The sequence below is a fragment of the Nestor notabilis genome, unplaced genomic scaffold, assembly GCF_000696875.1.
Source record: "Nestor notabilis isolate BGI_N333 unplaced genomic scaffold, ASM69687v1 scaffold22106, whole genome shotgun sequence".
Classification (NCBI taxonomy): Eukaryota; Metazoa; Chordata; class Aves; order Psittaciformes; family Psittacidae; genus Nestor; species Nestor notabilis.
Genome location: NW_009932740.1, coordinates 370 through 1,069, shown reverse-complemented (window position 1 = coordinate 1,069; position 700 = coordinate 370). Strand labels below are relative to the sequence as shown.

The following is a 700-nucleotide window of genomic DNA, read 5'->3' as shown; positions in this document are numbered from 1 at the left end:
CGCCTTGGTTTCGGGCACCCTGCCCCCGCAGCCGCTGCAGGACTCCCCCCGGCGCTTCGACGTGGAGGTCTCGGTGCTGGGCTCGGAGGCCTTTGGTGCTGGGGTGCACTACTGGGAGGTGGTGGTGTCCGAGAAGACCCAGTGGATGATCGGGTTGGCGCACGAAGCCGTCACCCGCAAGGGCAGCATCCAAATCCAGCCCAGCCGCGGGTTCTACTGCATCGTCATGCACGACGGCAACCAGTACAGCGCCTGCACCGAGCCCTGGACCCGGCTCAACGTCAAGAGCAAGCTGGAGAAGGTGGGGGTCTTCCTGGACTACGACAAAGGGCTTCTCATCTTCTACAACGCCGACGACATGTCCTGGCTCTACACCTTCCGGGAGCGCTTTCCCGGGAAGCTCTGCTCCTATTTCAGCCCCGGGCAGAGTCATGCCAATGGGAAGAACGTCCAACCCCTCCGCATCAACACCGTGCGCATCTGACGGGGGGCTGTCCCCCACCATGGGGTGCACTGTGTGTCCGTCCGTGTCCCGTCATCCCCCCCCACCGGGTGTTTTCCTGCTCTTTGGTGGAGGTTTTGGGCCGATCCTGCCCCAGGAACTGATGCTGGCACTGGGCAGGATCTGGCTTTTCCCCCTCTTGTCCTGTGCTTCCAAGGAGGAGCCCGGCGGGGGGGGCTGGGCTGCTGCAATAAAGGA

The 700-nt window shown here is 63.7% G+C and overlaps 1 protein-coding gene across 1 annotated transcript in view; it reads left to right on the top strand.

Moving 5' to 3' along the window:
• TRIM62 (tripartite motif containing 62) overlaps window positions 1-484 on the top strand; it is a gene marked incomplete at its 5' end in the record, with an annotated part of 3,499 nt that extends 3,015 nt beyond the window's left edge. The window contains one exon of the mRNA XM_010016555.1: window positions 1-484. This exon is cut by the window's left edge and continues 85 nt beyond it. Coding sequence (XP_010014857.1) covers window positions 1-484 — 484 coding nt within the window.
• Between the last annotated feature and the right edge of the window lie 216 nt (window positions 485-700).